The 27283-nt window shown below is 49.3% G+C and overlaps 1 protein-coding gene across 2 annotated transcripts; it reads left to right on the top strand.

Annotated features, from left to right (window-relative positions):
* Positions 1-112: 112 nt before the first annotated feature.
* Positions 113-26498, top strand: Znfx1 (zinc finger NFX1-type containing 1). Of its 2 annotated transcripts, none has more exons than XM_051143825.1 (14): positions 113-269; positions 3443-3553; positions 6768-8573; positions 9646-9777; positions 11776-11924; positions 12770-12919; positions 14824-14935; positions 16345-16592; positions 18171-18310; positions 18663-18817; positions 19170-19315; positions 21123-21233; positions 21503-21598; positions 23135-26498. In XM_051143825.1, the coding sequence occupies exons 2-14, from the start codon at positions 3493-3495 to the stop codon at positions 25571-25573; spliced, it is 5745 nt and encodes a 1914-aa protein (XP_050999782.1). In that variant the 5' UTR covers positions 113-269; positions 3443-3492; the 3' UTR covers positions 25574-26498. The 2 variants fall into 2 exon arrangements, with proteins under 2 accessions (XP_050999782.1, XP_050999783.1); XM_051143826.1 differs by having other exon boundaries at positions 119-352.
* The last annotated feature ends 785 nt before the right edge of the window (positions 26499-27283 follow it).

Raw genomic sequence — 27283 nt, 5'->3', positions numbered from 1 at the left:
GCCGCGGGGACTGAGGCGACACCGCCCTTCCGCCCGCCCCGAGGGCGGGGGCGAGGCGAGCTCGGCCCAGCCTCTCGCTGGCGCCCCGGGCACCGCCTCCTCGTCCTGCGCGGCCTCCTCCTCCCCCTCCGGGCCGCCCACCCGGCTCCTCGCTCCGCCCAGGGGCTGCGGGGACTGGAAACCGAAAGTGCGCGGCGCCGGGCGGGGCCGCGACCTGCCAGGGCCAGAGCTGAGCGCTAGCTAGCCCTGTCGAGGACGCGCCCGAGCCGGTGAGTGGCCTCCGCCCTATCCCGCACCTGCTTCAGCGGCGCTGCGACCACCGGCACCCAGCTCTGCTGGGGCCGGGTGTCAGGTTAGCCTTGGAGTACCTGTCTGCCCCGCTCAGCGACCCCATCACCCCTGGAGTCCCTGTCCCCTTCCCTCAGTTTTTCTATATCCTCCGGAGCCCCTGTCCCCTTCCCTCAGTTCCCCTATAGCCCCCGGAGCCCCTGTCCCCTTCCCTCAGTTCCCCTATAGCCCCCGGAGCCCTGTCCCCTTCCCTCAGTTCCCCTATAGCCCCCGGAGCCCCTGTCCCCTTCCCTCAGTTCCCCTATAGCCCCCGGAGCCCCTGTCCCCTTCCCTCAGTTCCCCTATAGCCCCCGGAGCCCCTGTCCCCTTCCCTCAGTTCCCCTATAGCCCCCGGAGCCCCTGTCCCCTTCCCTCAGTTCCCCTATAGCCCCCGGAGCCCCTGTCCCCTTCCCTCAGTTCCCCTATAGCCCCCGGAGCCCCTGTCCCCTTCCCTCAGTTCCCCTATAGCCCCCGGAGCCCCTGTCCCCTTCCCTCAGTTTTTCTATATCCCCCGGAGCCCCTGTCCCCTTTCCTCAGTTCCCCTATAGCCCCCGGAGCCCCTGTCCCCTTTCCTCAGTTCCCCTACAACCCCCTGGAGTTGCAGTCTGCCCCCTCAGTTTCCATATATTTTTCCAGAATCCCATTTCTGCTCCTGTCAATTCCCCTATAGCCCTGGAGTCCCTGTCTAACCCCCTGAGTTCCCCCAGCATGCCCAGAGTACCTGTTCCTTTTCCTCAGTGCACCCTCAGCTCCCATCAACCCCTAGGATCTTTTTCCACTCTCCTTGCCACCCCTAGAGTCCTGCTTTCCCCACCTCCACCATCACCCGCAATCTTTCCCTTCAGTATAGTATACCTGGTTATCAGCAGCCCCCACCTCCCACTCCCTGTTCCCTCTCCTCAGCAGCCTCATCACCCCTAAATCCCTGTACCTTCCCATCAGCGTCACCCCAGAGTTGCTGTCTCCTCTCCTTAGCAGCCCCCATCACCTCCAGAGTCAGTGTCTCCTGAGCCCCTAGCACTGCCATTACCTCCTCCCCTCTTTAGCTCACCCATCGCCACCCTGATCCTTCCCGCTAGTGCCCCATCCTTCCTGGGAGCCTGCTTCAGCATCCCCTGTGGCTGTCATCGCCACAGTCCCCATGCTGCCTGTGGTCCCAGCCTCGGAGCCTCACCATCTCCATTTCCCATCCCTATCTCTGTCCCGTTGCTGCCACAACCACCCCTGCCTCTGGCTTCACTCCTTTTGCCTCACTCACCCAGCCTCTACAGAGCACCCGAGCTCCCCGTTTCCTAAGCCCCCTCCCAGCCCCCCAGATCACTCTTGCTTTCTGTTAACCTTACTGTGTTTCCCTAAGAAATGTATGGTGTTGAGACTTATCTTTGGACTTGAAACTTACCCTGCAACCCAGCTGCCACCTCTTGCTCCATCCTTTTCCATCTCACCCTGTAATTATAGCTCTCTAAATTTTATCCCTGCAACTTCTTAACCATTGCTGTCTTCTTCCTGCCCTCCCTGCCTTGATTCCCTCAAAACCTTAAACAAAGCATTACCCACCCCATGTGCCTCTCCCTCTCTTTCCTTGCCTTTCTAGCACTTACTGTTTTTTCTTCTTCTCTTTTTTAATAATCCCAACTTGCTGGCATTTGATTTTAGTGTTTTTCAGAATGAGGAAGGAATTTCTTCTCAGAAAAAAAAAAAAATTAAAAACAAACACTAGCCATTGAGCCTGCAGCATGAGAATGGGGTTTGGTAAAATGAGAAAAAAAGACACCACAGAAATATTCCCAGGGGGAAGAAAAGGGACTCTTTTTCCTGATAAGAATAAAAGCTACCTCTCATACAATGCCAAATCTATTCACAGTTTCCAACTATGAATATTTTAAAACTGTAAGGACGGTCTCAAAAATCCATTTGCTCAGAACTGAGTCACCACCACCCCGCCCCCCCCCACACCCACATGCTGTGCATGAGTTATATTGAGAAGTTCCCCGAAGGGGCTTCCTCTACACCCAGCACCAGAAATTATCAAGACGGAAGAAAGGCAGGAACTGCTGACTTCTAGCTGGTCCCAAGGAAATGGCACTAATAGCTCACTTATTTTCACGTGGTAGAGAGTGTGGACCTGTAGGCTGCTGTGTCACAGGACTGCCTGGTAGGGTGGTGAGCGCCTGGGTAGTTTGGTGGTTTGTGGAAGCAGGGTCTCATGTCGTCCTTGTTGGCCTCAGGCTTAGTGAAGGCTGTCTTTGAATTTCTGCCCTTCCTGCTTCTAGTTCCCAAGGGTTCTTCCAATTCCTGACCCCGCAGCCGCCACCTCCCAGGGGCTGAGGGGAGATGACAGGCATGCACGCTGCAGCCACCTGGCACCTGGTTCTGGAGTGACACATGTGGACTCCTTTTGCCTCAGCAGTCATTTTGTAAGAAAGGAAACGAAACCTAAGCAATGGATTAAGTAACTTGGCTGGAGGCAAACCAAATAGTAGTTTGGGAGTTGATGGCACTGTTTCTGTCCCTGGGTCCCTGGGTCCCTGGGAATTGCCTAAATTGTGAGCTTAGTTTAGAGTTTGTATCATGGTTGGCGATCCACAAGGTTGGGTGCCTGTGCCTGTGATTAAAATCTGCATGTTACTCTTTGTTAATAAATCATTAACATGTAAAGGCAGAAGGCTGGCTGTTAGTAAACAGGCAGCGATACAGCCACCCCAAAAGGCCCTGATGGCCGTGGGAAAACAGGCAACACCAAAGCCACCCCGGAAACATGTCACTGCCAGGTCCCCTAAGCCGAAATATGTCACTGCCAGGTCCCCTAAGCCATGTGTGTGTACTTTCTGTAAATGTGATAGACCTCCCTACACGTGTACACCACCTGTGCATGTGTGCACTTACTGTGCATACACTAGGTTCACTTATGAAGGGAATTCGTCCCATCCCCCATGCCCCCTCCTCCTTCCTTTATGTGTCTCTGTCTCTGTATTCCCTTCCCTGAGTGAACCTCTCACGTGGGTCTGCCCAGGTGTGATTTCTGTTCCACTATGTAGCCCCACCTCACACATCCTTTGTGGTGTTTGGGAATTTGCTGTGTTTGAAGGGTACTGGTGACTCTCACCCTGTGCAGTTACAGATAACTAAGTCAGGTGAATGTGGAAGAATTCCTGGGACTAAGACATGGAAGACAGAAGACCACATCTGGAGGGCAGGCCCAGGAATCCCCCTACCAACCACAGAGGTAAGCAGGGTTTCTACCCAGTGAAAACGAGAAGCCTACTTAAGATGGCCTGTGTTTTTCAATTAATTAGTACCTCCAAGCCGGGTGCAGTGGCGCACGCCTCTAATCCCAGCACTCGGGAGGCAGAGGCAGGCGGATCGCTGTGAGTTCGAGGCCAGCCTGGTCTACAAAGCGAGTTCTAGGATAGCCAGAGCTACACAGAGAGACCCTGACTTAAAACAAACAAACAAAACAAGGGACTTCTTAGCTATGGTATGAATGGCATGAAAACCAGCCTGTGCTCCACAGGAGAGCTGTGAGTGGTGCTGTGACAGCAGGCCTGTCACTGCAGCAGAGGAGCAAGAGGGTTGAGAGCTGAGGCAGGCTAAGTAGTGAGATTAAGGCTATCCTGAGCTCTGTAGTGAAACCTCGTCTCAAGAACAAGAGCTGGGCAGCATAGCTTAGTGGTAGAGCGTTTGCCTCAATGTGTAAGGCTCTTATTTGGACCCTGGCACTGTGAGGATGAGACAACAAACAAACAAACAAACGGATAGGATGTGAGAAACAAAATGACTCACTTTGCCACGGGGCTATCCAATAGAAACTTGGGACAGCTAAAAACTACTTTCTAACAGCATCATTGGGAAATTTTAAAGATACCCAGTAACATTTAGTTTTATGACGTGTCGGGGGGGGAATCAGAGGACATCTCACAAGAGTTGGTTTTTTTCCTTCCACCATGTGGGTGGGTCTTGAGGACTGAACTCAGATCATCAGGGTAGGTAGCAAGTACTCTTATTAACTGAGCCATTGCACTTACCTTGAAATTTTATTTTAATGGCATCTTAATAAAATGTATGCTCTAATTTCTAAATTTAATCATACCCAAAATATTAACATTTTGAGAGAATTAATGCACATATGGACATACATGGGCCAAAACATTATATCATGTATAAAAATAATAACTTTTTTAAATTTAGAGGCCAGCTTGGGTTACAGGGTTAGACCTTATCTCCCCTGACCCCCCCCCCCCCCCCGAAAAAAAGGCAAGGTGTGGTGGCACACACCTTTAAATCCCAGCACCTGAGAGGCAGAGGCAGGCAGATCTCTGAATTACAGGCCAGCCTGGCCTACAAAGAGAGTTCCAGGATAGCCAGGGCTGTTGCACCAGAGAAACTCTGTCTCAAAAAAAACAAAAACAAACAACAAAAAAGGACTTAGCCAGGTGGCATGCATTTTTAATCCCAGCAATAAGAAGGCAGAGGCAGATCAATTTCTGTGTTTTTAAAACCGGCCTTGTCTACATAGTGAATTGCAGGCTAGCCAGTATTATACAGTGACCCAGCCTCAACCAACCAAACACTTAAGTGTATTTGCTTCTGATGTAATGAAGTGGTCCTTCCAATCATCTTTGTTTTCAAGACAGGGTTTCTCTGTGTAGCCCTGGCTGTATTGGAACTCACTTTGTAGACTAGGCTGTCCTTGAACTCGCAGAGAGACCCACCTGCCTCTGCCTCTCAAGTGCTGGAATTAAAGGCTTATGACACCACTGCCTGGCTAGTCCAGTCATCTTAAATCTTTTCTTTTTTTTTTTTTTTTTTTTTTTTTTAATTTTCGAGACAGGGTTTCTCTGTATAGCCTTGGCTATCCTGGACTCACTCTGTAGACCAGGCTGGCCTCGAACTCACAGCAATCTGCCTGCCTCTGCCTCCCGAGTGCTGGGGTTAAAGGCGTGCGCCACTACACCCGGCTTTAAATCTTAATATTACATATATTAGTAGCTTTCCTAACTTTGTTTTGTTTTGTATTTTTGTTTTTTAAGACAGAGTTTCTCTTACAGTCTTGGTGATCCACCTGCCTCTGCCCCCCGAGTGCTGGGATTAAAGGCATGTGCCACCATGCCTGGCAGCTTTCCTAACTTTTATTGTCAAATTGTACACAGTCTGTGTTTTGCAAATCTCCACACCACTCTGCTAAGATCAGCTCTAGAATCATTTTAGAGGAAAGGAAAGTGACTTTGAGTGAGCGCGCACAGGGTGCTGGCTCCCGGGGATGCTGTTGCACCCTCCCTCCCTAGCTTCCCCTGTGAGGGGGGCAGTTGGTAAGTTGAGTACTGTGGGACAACTGTAGTTTCGATTTTCAGTTTCCTGAATCAAAGTTTGAGTTTCAGTTTTCATTTTTCTACAAGGAAACTAGATGTGCATGGTTTATTCTCTCCAGTCTATTGGTTAGCCACAACAAAACAAAACAAAATAAAATAAAACAAAACAAAAAAAACATCTTGGAAAGGGAAGCCTGCCTCTTTCCCATTCAAGCTGTATTTCCTGTTGCAAGGCAAAGGTCAAGTAATGCTTCCTTCTTGGTTTTATTTCACTTGGCCTTGTAGCCTATGATAACTGTTTAGCAGAGTAACTGCAGAAATCACAAGTCAGTCCCAAGAATAGCTCGGAGCATTTTATAATTTTTATATGTGTTAAAGTAATTTCCCTCTGTTTGTGTCTACAGGGCTTCATGCATTCAAGGCATGTGTCCTACCACTGCCTATACCCCATAGCCCCCTCCAGGTTCTGCCATATAGCTCAAGCTAGCTTCTAAGAAATTATGCTATCCAAGTAGGCCTCTGTCTCTGAGGATAACAGATAGGAGCCACCACACCTGGTTCTTTTATTTATTTAAAAAAAAAAAACTTAATAAGCTGTATATGGGAGCACATACCTTTAATCCCAGCACTAGGGAGGCAGAGGCAGGTGGATCTCTGTTTCTACAGAGTGAGTTCCAGGAATGTCAGGGGTACATCCTGGGGCTGTCTTAAAAACAACTAAAAAAGCCTTTTTTGTTCCTGTTGTTTGTTTTGTTTTTCGAGACAGGGTTTCTTTCTGTAGTGCTGGCTGTCCTGGACTCCCTGGCCTTGAAACTTACTATTTTTAACTCTGTGTTTTGTGACATGTGGGCAGGTGCTTGCAGAAGCCAGAGACATTGAATCCTCCTGGAGCTGGAGTGCCAGCAGTTTAGTACTGCCCAGTGTGGGTGCTGGGAACTGAACTCAGGAAAAGCAGTGGATGCTCTTACCTGCTGAGACATCACTCAGCCCTTGGCAGGAAACTTTTCACATTTCTCCAAGCAAAATCTGAGCTGCTTGTTTGTTCAGAGGATGAAAGTTTGTTTGTTGTCCTCTCATTGGACTTCATTACCCCTTGACTCCATGCTTACGCAATGTCTCCATTGTGTTTAGGTCCTATAGATGGAGAAGTGCCACCAAGAGCTAGAAATCAAACCAATAACCCAGCAGCCAGTGCACTCCGAGGTGGATTCCACCATGCTGGACGGCATCCTAGGGCCAGCAACCATCCTGTTCCTTTCCGGCAGAGGGAAGAGAGATTTAGGGCTATGGGCAGGAACCCACATCAGGGAAGAAGAAACCAGGAGGATCATACCAGTGATGAAGCCAGAGACCAGAGACAAAGCCAGAATGACACCAGGATGAGAAATGACAACCAGGAGGGTAGGAACCACAGACCACCGTGGTCCAATGACAATTTCCAGCAGTGGCGGACACCACTGCAGAAGCCAGCAGAGCAGCCACAGCAGACGAAGAGACTAGGCTACAAGTTCCTGGAGAATCTCCTGCAGAAAGAGCCCTCTGAGGTGGCCATCACACTTGCCACAAGTATAGGGCTCAAGGAGCTGCTTTCTCATTCTTCCATGAAGCCCAGCTTCCTCCAGCTGCTCTGCCAAGTTCTCCGAAAGGCTTGCAGCTCCAGGATAGACCGTCAGAGCATCCTGCATGTGCTGGGCATCTTGAACAACTCCAAGTTCCTCAGAGTCTGCCTGCCAGCCTATGTGGTGGGAATGATCACGGAGCCCATCCCTGACATCCGGAACCAGTATCCAGAGCACATAAGCAACATCATCGCCCTCCTCCAGGACCTCGTCAGTGTCTTCCCGGCCAGCTCCATGCAGGAGACCTCCATGCTCATCTCGCTCCTGCCAGCTTCCCTTAATGCTTTGAGAGCCTCTGGGGTTGATATAGAAGAGGAGACAGAGAAGAATCTGGAAAAGGTGCAGACCATCATTGAACATCTGCAGGAAAAGAGGCGAAGGGGCACTTTGAGGGTGGACACCTACACTCTAGTGCAGTCTGAGGTAGAAGGCCAGGTTGAGAGCTACCGGGACATGCCCATCTATCCCACCTACAACGAAGTTCACTTGGATGAGAGGCCCTTCCTTCGCCCCAACATCATTTCCGGGAAATATGAGAGCACTGCTGTCTACCTAGACACTCACTTCCGACTCCTGCGAGAGGATTTTGTCAGGCCCCTTCGAGAAGGCATTTTGGAGCTCCTACAGAGCTTCGAGGACCAGGGTCTGAGGAAGAGGAAGTTTGATGACATCCGAGTCTACTTTGATGCCAGGATTATCACCCCCATGTGCTCAGCAACAGGCATCGTATACAAAGTGCAGTTTGACACAAAACCATTGAAGTTTGTCCGTTGGCAGAATTCCAAGCGACTGCTGTATGGGTCATTAGTGTGCATGTCTAAGGACAACTTTGAGACATTTCTTTTTGCCACTGTTTCAAACCGAGAGCAGGAAGATCTGTGCCGAGGAATTGTCCAGCTGTGCTTCAATGAGCAGAGCCAACAGCTGCTTGCAGACGTCCAGCCCTCCGACTCCTTCCTCATGGTGGAGACGACAGCCTACTTTGAGGCTTACCGGCATGTCCTGGAAGGACTGCAGGAGGTCCAGGAGGAAGATGTCCCCTTCCAGAGGAACATTGTGGAGTGTGACTCCCATGTGAAGGAGCCAAGTTACTTGCTAATGGGTGGCAGATATGATTTCACCCCCCTAATGGAGAATCCCTCAGGCACTGGGAAGTCTCTGAGGGCTGCCAAGGTCTTGCGTCGTCTTGGAGTTAATGTCTTAGACTTTAGCCAATGGCCCTCAAAAGAAGCCCTGAACCTGGATGACTCCCAGATGAAAGCCTTACAGTTTGCCCTCACAAGGGAACTGGCTATCATTCAAGGACCTCCTGGAACAGGTAAGAGAATATTTCAGAGCCTGTGGTTTTGCACTAGGTGTCTAGAATGCCTCATCTAGAAGTATTTCCGTGAAATGCAGTGAATACCATTCAGGCCATAACCACTCCTAGTGACTCCCACTGGGGACTATAGGCAAGCATAGTGATGAATCAAGATCTCAAGCTCACAAGAAGACCACTGGGGTCAAAGAGAGGTACATCTTCTTGTCCAAAGGTTTGTTGGCTTTGTGCTATTTAAATTAGTTAGTATAAAATATATAACCATAGCATGATGTGCCAAGCACCACTTGACCTGCTCCACGTGCATTAGCTCTCTATATTGTCACACTAGCCCTGCTTGGTAAATACAGTCAAGGAAAGGTTAAACCTCCTCCCACTTCAGAGCCGTGAGGTGTTTGGAAGCTCACACTGGTGAGCAGACCTAGGATTGGGACATGAACTTGGGCAGCCCAGATGGGAAGCCTTGGCTCCTCTCTCTGCTGCACTTCAGGATTCTCGCTCACAGATGACTCCTGCTCTGGGATAGTACCTGTGGTTAGCAATCATCTGACCTGTACCTAGTTCTGTGTTTATGTGTACATTTTTATTCAACAACAAACGTAAGACCATGCTTGTATACATGGACTTATATGTAATATACTCTGAGCATATTTATGCTAGCAGGTATGCAAAAGCTGCTAAGTTAAATCCCCCCACAGCATATGCAAAACTAGGTAAGGAGGCAGAAGCAGGTCTTCAAAATATTAATGCTGTAAAGGCCAGACGTAATAGGTTTTTTCTGCTTTTTTGAGCTGGTTTCTCTGTGTAGCCTTGGCTGTCCTGTACTTACTTTGTAGTCCAGGCTGACCTGGAACTCACAGCGATCTGCCTGCCTCTGCCTCTCAAGTGCTGGGATTAAAGGCTTGTGCCACCACGCCCTGCTTGTCTTTTCTCCATGTAGGTAAAATTCAGATGAATGTGTTTATTTAATAAGATTTGAAATACACAGTTGCTCACCTTTTAAGGTAATGAATAAAAATATTAAACTGAAACAAGTATACATTTTGTAACTTGTTTTTTTCTTATTTTCTAGGCAAAACATACGTGGGTCTAAAAATCATTCAAGCCCTTCTGACCAACAAGTCTGTTTGGCAGATTAGTGCCCAGAAGTTCCCCATCTTGGTCGTGTGCTATACTAACCATGCTTTGGACCAGTTTCTGGAAGGTAATGAATGTCTTCAGGCAAAATTGCTTTCTACTGGGGCTGGAGATGTAACTCAGTGCTGGAGCGCTTTCTCCTGTGTCACGTGGCCCAGGCTCCATTCTCAGCACTACTCAAGCACAGGCAAGCAGGCACACGCACAGCACACACGCACACAGCCAGCAACTTCAGTGGCTTTTCTCATCCTTGTACACAGTCTTTTTTTGTTTTGTTTTGTTTTGTTTTGTTTTGTTTTGTTTTGTTTTTGGAGACAGGGTTTCTCTGTGTAGCCTTGGCTGTCCTGGACTCACTTTGTAGACCAGGCTGACCTCAAACTCACTGAGATCCACCTGCCTCTGCCTCCCAAGTGCTGGGATTAAAGGCGTGCACCACCACTGCCAGGCTCTTGTACACAGTCTTTACCTTGATACAGCAGGGCTCGCTGATCTGCCCTGCTCTGCACCCTGAGCACCCTCTATTAAACCCAGGGGCACCAGTCACTTTCAGTCCCTGAGTTCTTCTTTGACTGTCCCCTTTTTCCCTCCCCACCTCAGCATAAGTGCATCTAGCCCAGCTTGTACCAACTCATTCATGAAGCCTTACCTTAAATATCTCACGTAGACTGGTCCCATTGCCAAGTCCCCTTTCTCCATTTTCTTTTTGTATTTTTTAAATTTTAAGTTTTTGAAGATTCATTTATTTTTATTTTATGTGTTTGGACATTTGCCTGCATATGTGCCACATGCATTCCTAGTGTTGTCAGAGACTAAAATAGGGTGTCCAATCCCCTGGACTGAAGTTGCAGGTGGTTGTGTGGGTGCTGGGAACCAGACTCAGTCCTCTAGAAGAGCAGCAGTGATCTTAAATGCTGAGCCATCTCTGCTGCCCCTGTAAATTTGGGGCAGGGGGTGGCAGTCTGTGCCATGGACCATAAACATCAAAGGCTGGAGAAATTCCTGTATTTATTTAATCACTCAAAAAAAATACTCATTAGGTACTGGAGAGATGGCTGAGTGGTTAAGAGTGCCTGGTGCTCTTCCACAGGACCTGAGCTCAGTTCCCAGTACCCACACTGAACACCTCTCAATCTACTTGTAATACCAACTCCAGCAGATTGGACACCCTCTTCTGTCCCCCATGGGCCCCTATTGACAGTTATATACATATAAATGAAGATAAAATAAATCTTTGTAATGCTGTTTGGCCCAATGAATAAATAAGTATGCACTCCTCCTTTTGTTGAACCATGGCTCTGCATTTCTCTGTGCTTTTTCCATGTACAGAAGTCCTTGCAGATTCTACCCAGCAGCCAGCTCCAATCTCTTCTGTGTGTTTGCAGCAGCAGGTCCTTCAGTATTAGAACTGTGGCTCTTGGAGGAAGTGGTTTAATGAGCCAAGATTGAGACAGGAAAGCAAATCAAAGCTGTGTCTCCAGCATATAAGCAGCCATTCCGTGTGTGGAGTGGATCACATGTCTGGCTGCTTGCTTCCACTGTAGCTTGGAGCTACAGAGATAGGCTTTTGCTTATCCATACTGTAACCACACAGGGCCGTTACATAGAGTAAGCCACCAGTTTCATGCCTCACTACCTTTCTTGTGCTGTTACACATTATTAGAGCCAAGAGTTCTCTCTTCACTTGTCTAAGTCCATGTCCCTGCTCTTAAGCACTACACTTTTCCACTTGGCAGCCCACATTATATTTGTAGCCTTCTCACACAAAATGAGGTGAGTGCCGGGTAGTGGTGGTGCACACCTTTAATCCAGCACTAAGGAGGCAGAGGCAGGCAGATCTCTGTGTGTTCAAGGCCAGCCTGGTCTACAGAGTGAGTCCAGGACAGCCAGGGCCATACAGAGAAACCCTGTTTCAAAAAACAAAAACAAAATGGGGTGAGCATCTTATAAGCTCAAGTTTATTCTCTTGAGCGACCAATTAAAATAAGGTCCTGACATGCACAACTCTCACCTGAGCAAACTCAGCGTCACTCTTCTGAGCTCTGGAATACTGCACATTGCTTTACAGGCATCTACAGGTGCCAGAAGACCAGCATTGTGCGAGTGGGCGGAAGGAGCAACAGTGAAATCCTGAAGCAGTTCACCCTGAGGGAGCTGAGGAACAAGCGGGAATTCCGCCGCAGCCTGCCCATGCACCTTCGAAGGGCCTATATGAGTGTAAGTCCTAATTCCAGAATAGCCACGGTGCTTGAGGACCTCACATAGCATAGTAGCTGCTTTCTGGCAGGCTCCTCAAGCCCTCTGAAGGACCCAGCCTCCTTCTAGCATTTCATTCTGCTAATCTTTTGGTGTCCAAGGCAAAGAGAGAAAAAGTTCCACTCCTGCCCCTAGAAGGACCTTCAGTTTTCTTCCCCAAACCACCCATTCTTAGCCAGTGACTGGAAGTGTCTTGATTTTTCAAGACAGGGTTTCTCTGTGTACTGTCTCCTAGCGTGGAAGTAGACCAGGCTGGCCTCAACTCAGAGATCTGCCTGCTTTTGCCTCCAGAATGCTAGGATTTAAGGTGTGCTCCATCAAGCCTGGCTTGGGAAGTAGATTTTTTATGATCAGGGTTCCCACTCAAAATCACAACTGGATAGGATGGCACATACTTTTATTCCCAGCTATTAGGGAAACTGAGGCAGGAGGGATTGGTTAAGCTAAAAGTTTAGGAACAGCCTGGGCAATGTAGCAAGAACCTGTGTTTTGTGGAGAAAAAGATCCCAGGTCTTATTATCAAGGAAGAAGAGGAGGCTGTGGGGCTTGAAATTTGACCAGAGTGCCTCAGGTCTGTTTTCCCCCATGTCCTTTGCTCATCTTGCTTACTGCCAGGTTAGCCCGTTAAACACTAGTCCTTCGGCTTCAAGACCACATGATGTACTTGAGAAACTGGTTTGTTGGCTGGAGTGTTTACTTATTACTCACTCTTGTTTTTCCTTTCTTGACTTTATTTTCTCTCAGGGCAGAGGCTGGATTTGGGAGAGAATGTTTCTTCATTGCCTCTTTCTTTCTGTTCTTGGCAGATTGTGACAGAGATGAAGGAGTCAGAGCAAGTACTTCAGGAAGGGGCCCAGACCCTGGAGTGCACTATGCTTGGTGTCCTGCGGGAACAGCACCTGGAGAAGTACATCTCTCCTCAGCACTGGGACAGCCTCATGAACGGACCCATGCAGGTAGGGCTGCCCAGAGGATGCTCAGCACATGGAGGCAGCTCCAGCAGAGCCAGATCTGTCTGTAGACCTGATGCTGCAGGAATGAAACACTCCCTCCTGTGATGAGAAACAGTTGAGGGTCCTGGTTAGGAACAAGGCTGCGCAGTGGACCTGCTGGCTTTGTACCTGCATGAGTTTTGCTCTAAACAAGTGAATTCTTTTTATGTGCCTGTTTATTCTCTACAAAATGGGGTAACATTAAGTTGGAGTTTGGGGTTTACTGAGTAGAAGAGTACTTAACTAACAAGAGCAAGGTCCTGTGTTTGGTCCCTAGCACAAACACACAGACAGACTGATTGACTAACTGACATATACACACAGGAGCACACACATGGAAAGCAGTAGCATTAAGTTGAGAACTATGAAATTGCTAGCACTTACAGTTTTGGCTTAGGAAAACATGGCAATTTGAGTAGATACAGTAGCACATGCCTAGCACCCAGCGGCAGAGACAAGAGGATGGCTGTAAGCTCTAGGCCAGCCTGAGTAGCACAGTTCTAAGGATGCACATTGAAATGCTGTCCCAAAGCTGGGTGTGGTGGCACACTCCTTTAATCCCAGCACTCGGGAGGCAGAGGCAGGCAGGCAGATCACTGTGAGTTCAAGGCCAGCCTGGTCTACAAAGCGAGTCTAGGACAGCCAGGGCTACACAGAGAAACCTTGTCTCCAAAAAAAAGTGTCATATGGAAAAATTCATAGTCCATCTCAGAGACTTGGGAGTCGACAGGTGTGGAGCATATAGACTGAATGTGGGTTTGTATCAGAGTGATCCCAACTAGACAGATGTGTGATTACACTGCAAGGAGTCATTAAGCCCCTCTCTGTCCTTGTCTCACTGGGCTGGTGAGAAGCAGTGGGACAGAGAGCTGGTGGCCACATGAATGGTGCAGCTGAGCTTCACCTGCCTGCTGCTGTTTGGTACAAAGTATTCTACATGCCCTGGTCCTCTTGACTTTGTCAAGACAGGCTAGATGTTTGGATTTGAGCATTTTGTGTAAATAATATTAAATGTTCCAGTTTTGTAGCCCCAGAATTTAATTTAATTTTATTTTAAGACAGAGGTAGTGGTGGCTTCATGCCCTTTAATCCCAGCACTCAGGAGGTAGAGGCAGGCAGATCCTTGTGAGTTTGAGGCCCTCCTGGTCTATAAATTGAGTTCTAGGACACCCAGGGCTACACAGAGAAACCCTGTCTCCAATAAACAAACAAACAAACAAACAAACAAGGGCCCATGCTGGTCTCAAACTCACTATATACCTGAAGCTATCTTTCAGACCTCTGATCCCCCTGCCTCCACCTCCCAGGTGCTAGGATTACAAGCATGTACGACCAACTCAGCAGCCTGTCTGTCTGTCTGTTTGTTTGTTTTCAGAGACAGAGTTTCTCTGTATAGTTCTGGCTGTCCTGGAACCAGCTCTGTAGACCAGGCTGGCCTCAAACCCAGAGATCCACCTGCCTCTGCCTCCCAAGTTCTGTCTAATGGTGTGCCCCTCTGCCACCCGGCTGCAGCCTCTGAACTGTAAGGTTTGGGGCTGAATTCTCTGTGCCTGGGTTGGAACCCAGTGCTCCACACAAACCGAGCAAGAGCCTGTGCTTGGTATTTACCCTCAGGAGAGAGTTCCATCTTTGTTTGTTTTTGTTTTTCAAGACAGGGTTTCTCTGTGTTAGCCTAGGCTGTCCTGGACTTGCTTTGTAGACCAAGCTGGCCTCGAACTCACTGAGATCTGCCTGCTTCTGCCTCCCAAGTGCTGGGACTAAAGGCATGCGCCACCATACTTGGCTAGGAAAGAATTTTAAATCCTTTGAGAAGACACTGTCTTTATACTGGCTGTCACAGAATTCTCATGACAATTCATCCTTCACAGGATGCTGACTGGGTCTGTGTCCAGCCCTCAAAGCATTCCATGATGCTTGAATGGCTGGGGCTTGGTGTGGGCTCTTTCGCTCAGAGTACTCCAGCAGGACCTGAGAACACAGGTAAGATGACACCATCAAATGGAGTGCAGTGGAAGCCAGAACAATACGGCTCAACTGCAGTGCCCATACTTGACAAATCTGAGTCAGTCAGCAAAAGACTTAGCAGGAAAGTGAGTTGCAGACTGATGGGGAGCACTACAAATTAGAGAGTATTGTTCAGCATGCATGGAAAGTACTGTTTAGAAACTGAAGAGTCAGAGTGGTGGGTGCAGCTCAGTAGACTGCTGGCCTGGCAGGCACAAAGCTGTGGATTCCATCCTCAGCACCCTGAAGCCAGGCAGCGGGGCACATGCATGTAATCCCAGGATTCAGGAGATAGAGGCAGGAGGATCAAAAGTCAAGATCTCCCTTAACTATGTGTAACAACTACAAGGGAGGCATGGTGACACACACCTTTGGTTCCAGCACTAGGTAGGCAAAGGCAGACAGAACTCTGTGTCTTCAAAGCCAGCTTGGTCTACATAGTGAGCTTCAGGAAAATTAGGGCTGTTGAGAGACCCTGTCTTGGGGCTGGAGAGATGGCTCAGTGGTTAAGGGCGCCACCTGCTCTTCCAAAGGTCCTGAGTTCAATTCTCAGCAACCACATGGTAGTTCACAACCATCTATAATGTGATCTGATGCCCTCTTCTGGCCTACAGGTGTACATGCAGGCAGAACACTGTATACATAATAAATAAATTAATTAATTTTTAAAAAGAGAGAGAGAGACCCTGTCTCAAAAAACCAGGCAGTGGTGGCACATGCCTGTAATCCCAGCACTTGGGGAGGCAGAGGCAGGTAGATCTCTGTGAGTTCCAGATCAGCCTGGTCTACAAACTAAGTCCAAGACAGCTAGGGCTATACAGAGAAACACTGTCTGAAGAAAAAGCAATAAAACAATAACAAGGCTGGGCGTGGTGGTGCATGCCTTTAACCCCACCACTTAGGAGGCAGAGGCAGGTGGATCTCTGAGTCTACAGAAAGAGTCCAGCACAGCCAGGGCTCTGTTATACAGAGAAACCTTGTCTGGGGGAAAAAAAAAACCCAACAATAAAAAAGAGCCTTCTTTCATTATGATTTTTAAAAAATATTTATTTATTATTTATACAATACTCTGCCCACATGTGTGCCTGCCCACCACAAGAAGGCACCAGATCTCATTACAGGTAGCTGTCCGCCACCATGTGGTTGCTGAGAATTGAACTTGGGATCTTTGGAACAGCAGATGGTGCTCTTAACCTCCGAGCCACATCTCCAGCCGCCTTATTATGATTTTTAAACCATCATAAAGTATAAGAGACAAACAGATAAACTGTTAAGTCTGTCCCTGGCATTCCTCACACTTTCCCTTCCCAGGACTACTAGGGCCATGAGACAGCTTAATGTGTGAGCTTTTATAGGTACCCTGTCCCACCTGCTTCCTCTCTTAGCCCAGGCAGAAGGGGAAGAGGAGGAGGAAGGGGAAGAGGAGGGTTCCCTGATCGAGATTGCAGAGGAAGCTGACCTGATTCAAGCGGACCGAGTGATTGAAGAGGAAGAGGTGGTGAGACCCCGGAGAAGAAAGAAGGAGGAGAATGGGGCGGACCAGGAGTTGGCTAAAATGCTTTTGGCCATGAGACTAGACCAGTATGGACCTGGAACTGCAGCTACACAGGAGCAAGCTACAGAAGAATGGGAGGTAAACAAACTTCCTTTCCTAAAAGCCCCAACAGAATGGAGAAGAGGATTCAGTTTTACCAGGCAGACCTGGGTTAGACCAGGCTCTGGAGGGTTTGGCCACTGCTGTTACCACTGTTAAGTGGTCACTTCATCGTCACAGCTGGCTGCTGTACCATTCATGCCTAGCTCAAGGGTAGAAACCCTATGATGTTGCCTAGCAAAAACAGCAGCTTAGATGAGAAGCAGGTGTCAGGATGCTCCTTTGGGTGGGGCTTTCAGAAGCATGTGGCATGTGGGCGTCACCCCACATCGTGTCCCTGCTCATTATTTCACCTGCCTTGTCAGTCATGTTGTCTGTGAGCAGCCAGTGCAGGTATAGAGGATGAAAGTAAAACCAGAAAGCAGATGCCATGCTTGAGTCAGCCTGGGATCGCACTTATCTTAGACCTAGAGTGGTGTGAGTTAGTCTCCTGTAAACTTTCTTCTGCTTTTGGTCAGTCATTTACTGTGACGACAGGAGACTGGCTATGCCAAATACAATTTGTGAAGGTCTCTCTCTCTCTCTCTCTCTCTCTCTCTCTCTCTTTTTTTTTTTCCAGACAGGGTCTCTCTGTATAGCCTTGGCTATCCTGGACTTGCTTTGTAGACCAGGTTGGCCTTGAACTCACAGTGATCCACCTGCCTCTGCCTCCCCCTAACGCTAACCCTAACCCTAACCTTGAGTGCTGGGATTAAAGGTGTGTGCCACCACCGCCCAGCTGAGCCTAGTTCTTAAAACTGTGAATTGGTCTTCTCTCTGTTGTGTCACCTGGGGTTGAGAGCTTTAGGGTGGTGACATCTGTTTCACATGACAGTCTTCATAAAATCTTGAAGCCTCATTCAGTGACAGATCCAGACAATAGTACTTTCTCTTAAGATATTGTGAGTGCACTGGACCATCGTAGAGGCCTGTATTAAGTACCTGCTCCTAAGCAATGGCCCAGAGAGCATTCACCAAGAGCCCACTCTCCTGTCCCTTAATGACACACCCCATTTTAGAAAGGTAAATAGATGGCAGTCAAAGTGAGTTCAGAGGGGAGCAGTAGGGAAAGGGCAGAGCACAAACACATTTGTTAGAAAATGTCATGGTGAGCCAGGCATGGTGGCGCATCCCTTCATTCCTCGCACTAGGGAGGCAGAGGCAGGCAGATCTCTGTGAGTTCAAGGCCTGCTTGGTCTACAAAGTGAGTACAGGACAGCCAGGGCTACACACAGAGAAACCCTGTCTCAAAAAACAAACAAACAAACATCATGATGGTATCTGGGACATTGTGTGTGATTTTAAAAGGCGAAAAATAAGATGGCCAGTATTAGCCATGTCTGGCCAGTGGAGGTCATTCCCAGCGTTCCTCACATTGCCAAGCTGGCCGCCGGGTCACACTGCCTGAGAAGAGACAGAAAAGGCTTGGGGCCCGGGCAGCTCTCGGGAACTTTGTGTAGCTTCTCATGATGGAGAAGCTGTTGGGAGAGTGAGACAGAGTTCACTGGGGTGGCAGCCCCTTAGCATCTGTGTTGGGGCCTCTGCTCACCGCCTCTTGCTTGGTGTTGATGTTTGCAGATCCCACGTGAACAGAAAAAGAAAATGAAGAAGAAAGTGAAGGTTGAGCTTGGCAAACTGAACACCATGACTGAGGCCGAAGCCAATGCCATCCATGACGTCTGGCAGCTGGACCTGAACTCCCGCTGGCAGCTCTATAGGTACGGGTGTGGTGCCCAGCCAGCCTGTATCACGTGCTGTGGGATCTCTGCTCGGTTCCTAGGATGGGTCACACTGGGCAGGACCTCGTGCAGCTCGGGAGAGGCGGATTAGGCCATTGGGAAGCTCTGATAGGAAAGCTGTGTCTCTAGTCTGTGTCCTCACCTCCTCCTGACCTCTGAATGACCTTGCATGTCTTTTAAGGGACATTTTAGTCTCTTGGTTTCTGTAATTCTGGGTCTCTGACTCTCCCTATCTGGCCTATAAACCCTGTAGGGCTTTAGCATTCACTTCCGGAACTGGCACATCACTTACTAAAGAAAGGCTTCCTTTCCCTGCTTCTTCATTCTCCAGGCTGTGGCTGCAGATGTACCAAGCTGACACACGCCGGAAGATCCTCAGCTATGAACGCCAGTACCGCACATCAGCAGAAAGAATGGCCGAGCTAAGACTCCAGGAAGACCTGCACATCCTTAAAGATGCCCAGGTTGTGGGCATGACAACCACAGGTAGGAGGGTGTGGGGGATTACCTGTTGAAGCCAAGTTCACCTTGCAACCAGATCCCATCAGATGAAGAAAAATATGGTGAGAGCTGTTTCAAGCTGCCCTTATCTTGGGAACTCTTGGTGATATTTTCCTACTTGTTGCAGAGCTTAAAACCCAACCAACAAGCATAAAGCTCAAGACCACTCAGTGCCCTTTCTCTCATTCAGTGCCCACCTCTCACTCGGTGGCCACTCCAGCCCCAGATGAGCAGGAGGGCTTAGTTTCTCCGAGCGCAGGAAAGAATACAAAAGAGGTGGCCCTTTGGGTCCTGTGCCATAGTTCAAAGGAGCCTCTCCCATCTCTCCTGATTTGAGGTGCTGCCAAGTACCGCCAGATCCTGCAGCAGGTCGAGCCTCGGATCGTCATTGTAGAAGAGGCTGCTGAGGTTCTTGAGGCCCACACCATTGCCACGCTAAGCAAAGCTTGCCAGCATCTCATTCTGATTGGGGACCACCAGCAGGTAAAAGCAAGAATTCTTAGAAGATGGTGTGTTCTCTGGGGGATAGGACAAGCAGAAGACCCTGGCCTCTCTACTTAGCAGTGCGTAAGCTTACTGGTAACTCTTTGTGCTTGCTTGCTTCCTTCCTTTCATCCATGTTCTTTCCTCTGCAGCCCCATGACTAGAGATGCCAGGCAGGCATTCCACCCTACCCCTGAACTCTGTATCCCTAGCCATACAGACCAGGTTGGCCTCAAATTTTAATCCCCCTGTGTTGGGCCGCTGGGTTATAGAACTGTACCACCAGCCGGGCGTGGTGGCACACACCTTTAATCTCAGCACTCAGGAGGCAAAGGCAGGCGGATCACTGTGAGTTCAAGGCCAGCCTGGTCTACAAGGTGAGTCCAGGACAGCCAAGGCTACACAGAGAAACCCTGTCTCCAAAAACCAAAAAAAAAAAAAAAAAAAAAAAAAAAAAAGAACTATACCATCTTGCTTACTTCAAGGTGCCTTTAATCTCAGCACTCGGGAGGCAGGTGAGTTCAAGGCTAGCCAGGGCTACACAAAGAAACTCTGTCTTGAAAAAAACAAACAGGCCGGGCGTGGTGGCGCACGCCTTTAATCCCAGCACTCGGGAGGCAGAGGCAGGCGGATCGCTGTGAGTTCGAGGCCAGCCTGGTCTACAAAGTGAGTCCAGGATGGCCAAGGCTACACAGAGAAACCCTGTCTCGAAAAACCAAAAAAAAAAAAAAAAAAAAAAAAAAAAAAAAAAAAAAAGAAAAAAACAAACAATAATAATATTAGTAATTTATTTAAACTGTGTCTTTTAAAATTTCACGTGTATGGGTGTTTTGCCTACATGTCTGTGTCCCACATACCTGCAGTGCCTTTAGAAGCCAGAAGAGAAGATCAGATCCCCTTAGACTGGAACTACAAACAGTGAGCTGTTACATGGGTGCTGGGAATTGAACTTGGGACCCGGCAGGAGCAACCAGTGCTCTTTACTATAGAGCCATCTCTCCAGCCCTCACATAGTTCCTTAAGTCTTTTGTTGTATTTTTCTTTTTTTTTGTTTTTTTTTTTTGTTTGTTTGTTTGTTCATTTCTTTGTTTCTTTATTTCCTGACAGGGTTTCTCTGTATGTGTCCCTGGCTGTCTTGGCCTCACTTTGTAGACCAGACTGGCCTCGAACTCACAGGAATCCACCTGCCTCTGCCTGCTGAGTGCTGAGATTAAAGGCGTGCACCACCATGCCCGGCTTGATCATGTCACTCTTAAAGCCCTCCAGGGGCTTCTCACTGCTCTTGATGTTAAAAATCAATCTTCTTTGGTTTTGAGATGGTCTCATGTAGCCCAGGCTAGCCTCAAACTCGCTTTGTAACTGAGGATAGCTTTATACAACTGACCCTTGCCTCCACCTCCCAAATGTGGGATTACAGGGACATGCACATACCTGGCCTAGAAGCTGCTAATAGGAAGACCCTCTCAAAAGCAAGAGTGGGCCTTGTCCTATGTCTCTGGCTTACCTCATCTGCTCAGGGCTTTCCTTCATTGTCCTTCCTGTCCCTTATCATGGCTTTGCAACTTCCTTCATGCTGTTGTCAACTCAGATGCCACTGTTCAGAGGTCTAGCCAAAGAATTGCCACCCTCGGGCTCAGGCTCTCTGTTACATCATCTTGAATTCTTCATGGTCCTCGTCACTATTAATGCTCAACCTGTCAGCACCTAGACTAGTACTGACCCTTCAACAGAAGGTGCTTGAAATACATGCTGCTGGGTGATCAGTGTGTTTCCAGCCAAGAGTTCTCAGACATGTTTCTTTCCACAGCTGTGCCCCAGTGCTAATGTGTATGATCTGGCCAAGAACTTCAACCTTGAGGTGTCCCTGTTTGAACGGCTGGTAAAAGTGAACATCCCCTTCGTCCATCTGAATCACCAGGTGAGAGGCTGAACTTGTGTTACTATAGACTTGCAGAACGCACCTGGGTACATGCCAGCTGCCAGCAGCTAGAGCTGGTTCATCGCTGAAATAGCACATCAGCAATACTGTCTGAAACCATCGCAGGGTCCCCTGCTTCTCAGATGAAGCCACTGGCTTTCTGCTAGTGCTCTTGAGTGTTACCTCCATAGGTATCCTGTGGGAACTGTAGCCTCCAGAGAAATGGCCCTTTGCCTAAGACTTGTTGCTAATAACATGTGTTGTTTCAGCACCGCATGCGTCCTGAAATCGCCCGCCTTTTGACCCCCCACATTTACCGGGATCTGGAGAACCATCCCTCTGTTCTCAAGTATGAGCAGATTAAGGTCAGTCTGTCGTTTCTGGTCATCTCTGATGATGTCAGCAGCCTAGGAGGTTTCTGTTCCTCAGGAGGAAAAAAAAAAAAGGCTTTTGAAAGTAATAGAGGGGGCCTGGAGAAGGCTCAGCACTTGAGAGTGTGTACTGAGCCTCGTGGTGGCAGTGCACACCTTTAATCCCAGCACTCCGGAGGCAGAGGCAGGTGGGTCGCTGTGAGTTCCAGGCCAGCCTGGTCTACAAAGTGAGTCCAGGACAGCCAAGGCTACACAGAGAAACCTTGTCTTGAAAGAGTGTGTATTGAAAAGAAAAAAAGTGCATACTGTCTTGTAGAGGACCCAAGTTCAGTTCCCAGCACCCACACTGGGTCCTCCAAACTGGGTCCCTTACAGCTGCCTCTAATCCAGGAGGGGATCCAACACTGATCATCTCTTGGCCTCTCCGCATCTTTCAGTCTTTATGGGCACCCACACTCAGGTGCACATACCCACACATGGACACACACATATTAAAAATAAAAACAGAGGGGGCTGGAGAGATGACTTAGTGGGTAAGAACACTGGCTGCTCTTCCAGAAGTCCTGAGTTCAATTCCTAGCACCCACATGTTGCCTCACAACCATCTGTGATGGGATCTGATGCCCTCTTCTGGCCTGCTGGCACCTATGTACAGATAGAACACTCATACATATAAATTTTTAAAAATCTGTAATAAAAAGCAGGGGAGAGTCAGGTGTGGTGGAACACGTCTTTAATCCCAGCACTTGGGAGGAAGAGGCAGGCAGATTGCTGTGAGTTCGAGGGCAGCCTGGTCTACAAAGCTAGTCTAGGACAGTCAAGGCTACACAGAGAAACCCTGTCTCAAAAAGGGGGGGGGGGCGGGGAGGCTGGAGGATAGAGCCAGCTCAGGATTGCTGAGCCTTAGGAGGAACACTTGGCAGCTCTGCTACCTTGAGCAAGTCAGGCAAGAGATCCAGGTGCTGTGCAGTGAGAATGATGGCTCCTGCCCTGTCCCCAGCCCTGCAGAGGAGTCGTGTGCAGCAGTTAGCAGTGGAGTGCTCAGCACATCACCAGCTACTGCTTGTTCCCTTGGCCGTGACAGCTGGTCAGCTACTTGGAAAGCTGAAGTAGGCTTGAGGATTCTTCATCTCAGTGCCATGGCCTAAGATAAAGCACAGGGTGACTCACTTCAAAGTTAAAGATTGTGAGGTGGAGGGCACAAAAAGCACAAAGTCAGCCGGGCATGGTGGTGCACACCTTAATCCCAGAACTTGGGAGGCAGAGGCAGACAGATGGTAGTGAGTTTGAGACAGCCAGGGCTACACAGAGAAACCCTGTCTTGAGGGGGGTGGGGGAAAGCACAAAGTCTCTTCCTGTGGGTCAGTGTCCATGAGATGAGAAAAACAAGTGCCAAGACCTGGGGTGTAGCTCCGCGGTATAGCACCTGCTTAGCATATATATGAGGCTCTGGGTTCAGTCCCCAGTGCTGAAGGGAAGGAGGAAAGTGTTACAAGGGAGTCTCTGATGTGTTGCCGCCTTGCTTTTCAGGGGGTCTCCTCCAACCTTTTCTTTGTGGAGCACAACTTTCCTGAACAGGAGATCCAAGAAGGCAAAAGCCACCAGAACCAGCACGAGGCACACTTTGTGGTGGAACTGTGCCAGTACTTGCTGTGCCAGGAGTACCTGCCCTCCCAGATCACCATCCTCACCACCTACACTGGGCAGCTCTTCTGTTTGCGCAAACTCATGCCTGCCAAGAGATTTGCTGGCATCAGGGTCCATGTGGTGGACAAGTACCAAGGGGAAGAGAATGACATCATCCTCCTCTCCCTCGTGCGGAGCAACCAAGAGGGCAAGGCAGGCTTCCTCCAGATCCCCAACCGCATCTGCGTAGCCTTGTCCCGGGCCAAGAAGGGCATGTACTGCATTGGGAACATGCAAATGCTTGGCAGGGTACCCTTGTGGAGCAAGATCATCCACACCCTTCGAGAGAACAACCAAATAGGCCCATCACTCCGCCTCTGTTGCCAGAACCACCCTGATACCCACACTCTTGTATCCAAAGCTTCTGACTTCCAGAAAGTGCCGGAAGGAGGCTGCAGCCTGCCCTGTGAGTTCCGGTTGGCCTGTGGGCACGTATGCACACGTGCCTGCCACCCCTACGACTCTTCCCATATGGAGTTCCAGTGCATGAAGCCATGCCAAAAAGTCATATGCCAGGATGGGCACCGGTGCCCACTTGTTTGCTTCCAGGAGTGTCAGCCTTGTCAGGTGAAAGTGCCCAAAACCATTCTTCAGTGTGGTCACCAACAGATGGTCCCTTGTTCAATGTCAGAGTCAGATTTTTGTTGCCAGGAGCCTTGCCCCAAGGTACTAAGATGTGGCCACAGATGCAGCCACCTGTGTGGTGAGGATTGTGTGCGTCTGTGTTCAGAAAAGGTCACCGTGAAACTTAACTGTGGGCACAGTCAACTGGTGAAGTGCGGCAATGTGGAAGATATAAAATGTGGCCTGCCAGTCAAGTGCACCACCAGGTGCGGCACTGCCCTAGACTGCGGCCATCCTTGCCCAGGCTCCTGCCACAGCTGCTTTGAAGGGCGATTCCATGAGCGCTGTCAAGAGCCCTGCAAGCGCCTGCTCATCTGCTCACACAAGTGCCAGGAGCCCTGCATTGGTGAGTGTCCACCCTGCCAGCGGACATGTCAGAATCGCTGTGTCCATAGCCAGTGCAAGAAGAAGTGTGGGGAGCTGTGCAGCCCCTGTGTGGAGCCCTGTGTCTGGCGCTGCCAGCACTACCAGTGTACTAAACTCTGCTCAGAGCCCTGCAACCGGCGCCCATGCTACGTGCCTTGTACTAAGCTGCTGGCTTGTGGCCACCCTTGCATTGGTCTGTGTGGGGAGCCATGTCCCAAGAAGTGCCGTGTCTGCCATCTGGATGAGGTTACCCAAATCTTTTTTGGCTTTGAGGATGAGCCTGATGCCCGTTTTGTGCAGCTTGAAGACTGCAACCATATCTTTGAGGTACAAGCCCTTGACCGCTACATGAATGAGCAGAAGGATGACGAAGTTGCCATCAAGCTGAAGGTCTGCCCCATCTGCCAGGTTCCCATCCGCAAAAACCTGAGGTATGGAACCAGCATCAAACAGCGGCTGGAGGAGATAGAAATGGTGAAGGAGAAGATCCAGGGCTCTGCAGGAGAGATTGCAGCCAGCCAGGAACAGCTTCAGGCCCTGCTGGAGAGCAAGACCCTCTTCTGCCAGCTGCGTCCTCAAGAATTCCTGGACCTCCAAGAGAAGCTAGCCCAGAAAAACCTATCCGTGAAGGACCTGGGCCACGTGGAGAATTCCATCAGCTTCTATGACCGCTTGGCCAACCTGGAGGGATCCCTGGAAAAGGTGCATCCCTTAGAACGGCCGAGTGTCAGGACTCGTCTGGAACAGGTTCATGGGTGGCTGGCCAAGAAGCGCCTGAGCTTCAGCAGCCAGGAACTAAGCGACCTCCAGAGTGAAATCCAGAGGCTCACCTACTTGGTGAACCTCCTGATGCGCTGCAAGATGGCAGAGAAGGTGAAAGGCAGCACAGCAGAAGAGGTCTCTAGCATCCGGAATATTCTCGAAAAAACATGTAAGTTTACCCAGGAAGATGAACAGCTTGTGCAGAAAAAGATGGATGCTCTGAAAACCATCCTTCCCTGCTCTGGCCTGGGCATCTCAGAGGAAGAACGGGTGCAGATTGTCACCGCCTTGGGTGTTCCTCGTGGCCACTGGTTCAAGTGCCCCAATGGCCACATCTATGTCATCACTGAGTGTGGTGGAGCCATGCAGAGGGCCACCTGTCCCGAGTGCCAGGAGGTGATTGGTGGTGAAAATCATACTCTGGAGAGAAGCAACCAGCTTGCCTCCGAGATGGATGGAGCCCAGCACCCTGCCTGGTCAGACACAGCCAACAACCTGATGAACTTTGAGGAGATCCACAGAATGATGTAGAAGTTGGCACCTCAACCCTTTTGCCCTGCCACCTCAGAGCCAGGGTTGGCTCCCTGTGGGGGAACCAGCTTATTAGTGCCCTGTATAGTCTTCGCACTTGTTCAAGGATCCACTTCCAGGGCTTGCCCACGTGATTCTAGGTATACCCCTGCACTAGAGTCAGTCACCTCCAGCACTGAACAGAGCCTGCAGCTCACAGCTCCTCTCTTGCAGCAAGTAGGACTCCTGGGAGCATCTGGCCTCCACCCAGGGCTATTAGGATAATTGGGTCCTAGTGTGGTCAGCACTTCTATGTGTTCCCAGGGTGTACTGCTTCACTTGGCCAGTCCCTAACTTGCTGACTAACTTTCATTGTAATAACAGCAGCCCAGAGCTTTAGGAACCACTTACCCTTCAAGGAGCACAAGATCCTTAGCATCCCATTCCATGGGCTCCCGCCCTCCTGGAGACGGAGGCCTGTGACAGGCACTTTACCAACTCCTCTTGACCCAGTTACATAGTCATAGACATCCCAGTGGGGTAGGGCTCTCACAGCAGGCACAGGCTGAGTGACCCCTGCACCCTCTTGAAACTTGCACTCAAATAACGGGGTGGGGTGGTGGGTGGGAGGGTGTCTCGGTAGGAGAGACTCTGGTGGTGCTGCCTGCGGGTTCAGTGTCTGCAGCACCTCCTGTGAGTCTTTTGTCTTGGCACCCTCCCTTGCAGCCTTTGCCTGGGTAGGGTTAGCATGCCAGCAGCTTCTGCAGGCCCCAGGCCCACTACCTGCATCCGCATCTCTTTCCATGTTCCTTAGAACAGAGTTAGGCATCTCAGGTCCTTTCTAATGTTGACCAGGAAAGCCCCTTTCTTATGTATGCATCTCCTTTTTTTGTCTTTACTATGCACTTTAGCCTATAAAGCAAATTAATAAAAAAACAATGATTTTAAAAAAGTCTATGGTCTGTATCTCTGCTTGTTTTTTTGCTGTACTGGTTAACTGATGAGTATAGGGCTTCAGCTTTGTTCTACAACCATCACCATCCTAGTCCAATGGTTTGTCTACTTTTCTAACTTTGAGTAGCAATGTGGGTGGCCAGAGAATTGGGGGTGATACATGGCTATGTTGAGGCATCATTTTTTTTTGTAGGTGGGGTCATTTAGCTATTGAGCCAAATTTTACTCATGGTAAGACATTTTATGACATTCTACAGGGCTGGAGAGATGGCTCAGAGGTTAAGAGCACTAGCTGCTCTTCCAGAGGGCCTGAGTTCAATTCCCAGCAGCCACATGGTGGCTCACAACCATCTATAATGGGATCTGGTGCCCTCTTCTGGCTTGCAGGTGTACATGAAGACACAGCACTCAATTAGGAGGGGGAGGGGAAAAAAAAAAAAAAAAAAAGACGTTCTACAATGTCTTACCATGACCAAAATGTCTCCTGAGTGCCCTGAAACAATCTGTATACTACTGCATATCCCGACTGAGTTCTGCACTTGGCTATTTAGACCACATCTATTGTTTGTTTGTGGTTGCATGTGTGGTCCAACTGTAAGAACTTGTTTTCTTCCTTCCACTATGTGGATCCTCAGGAAGTAGTCCAGGCCAGACTTGCCTTTATTGGCTAAGCCTTCTCGTTGGCCCCTGCCTTTTAACATGGAGATCTTTCTGCCAAAGACATAGCCTGGTCTGAATCACACTCTGGCACCAAATGAGCCTCGACTTCCTAAACAG

The sequence above is a fragment of the Acomys russatus genome, chromosome 4 (assembly GCF_903995435.1).
Source record: "Acomys russatus chromosome 4, mAcoRus1.1, whole genome shotgun sequence".
Taxonomy (NCBI): Eukaryota; Metazoa; Chordata; class Mammalia; order Rodentia; family Muridae; genus Acomys; species Acomys russatus.
Note: the sequence above shows the minus strand (reverse complement) of the source record. Positions and strands in the feature narration are given on the sequence as shown.